General features: G+C 38.1%; 1 protein-coding gene across 1 annotated transcript in view; it reads left to right on the top strand.

Moving 5' to 3' along the window:
• LOC119588730 (zinc finger protein ZFAT-like) overlaps window positions 1-423 on the top strand; it is a gene marked incomplete in the record, with an annotated part of 10,258 nt that overhangs the window by 3,951 nt on the left and 5,884 nt on the right. Inside the window, 1 exon segment of the mRNA XM_037937372.1 lies at window positions 211-422. Coding sequence (XP_037793300.1) covers window positions 211-422 — 212 coding nt within the window.

Here is a 423-nt window from a genome sequence, read left to right as displayed (position 1 = left end):
CTATCTTAGCATGGCTGTTCTAGTAATATATACCAGCAATTCATTGAGACATATATGATTATCCTGTTTGTTATAATTAATATTTATATTTAAAAGATCAGCTTGTGAGGCATTAGTTAACTTTGATAATTGAGTATTAGGATTTATATAAATACATAATACACTCATTATTATTTTACAAGCATTTCCTATAATAAGTGCCTATTTCAGTGGTTGCGTGGGAGAAGTGAACTTTGTGATGTTGTGGTCATCGATGGAGATGGCCAGCAGAATCCCGCTCACAGCTGTGTTTTGGCTGTGCATTCCACTGTCATAGCAGCAGTCCTTCAGGGTCGTTTGGCTGCATCGCGAGACTGGTCAGTCATGAGACCACTCATTATATCCATTGATGATGCATCCTTGAAGAATTCTGCCGCTGGACAT

Source organism: Penaeus monodon, chromosome 24 (assembly GCF_015228065.2).
Source record: "Penaeus monodon isolate SGIC_2016 chromosome 24, NSTDA_Pmon_1, whole genome shotgun sequence".
Taxonomy (NCBI): domain Eukaryota; kingdom Metazoa; phylum Arthropoda; class Malacostraca; order Decapoda; family Penaeidae; genus Penaeus; species Penaeus monodon.
Note: the sequence above shows the minus strand (reverse complement) of the source record. Positions and strands in the feature narration are given on the sequence as shown.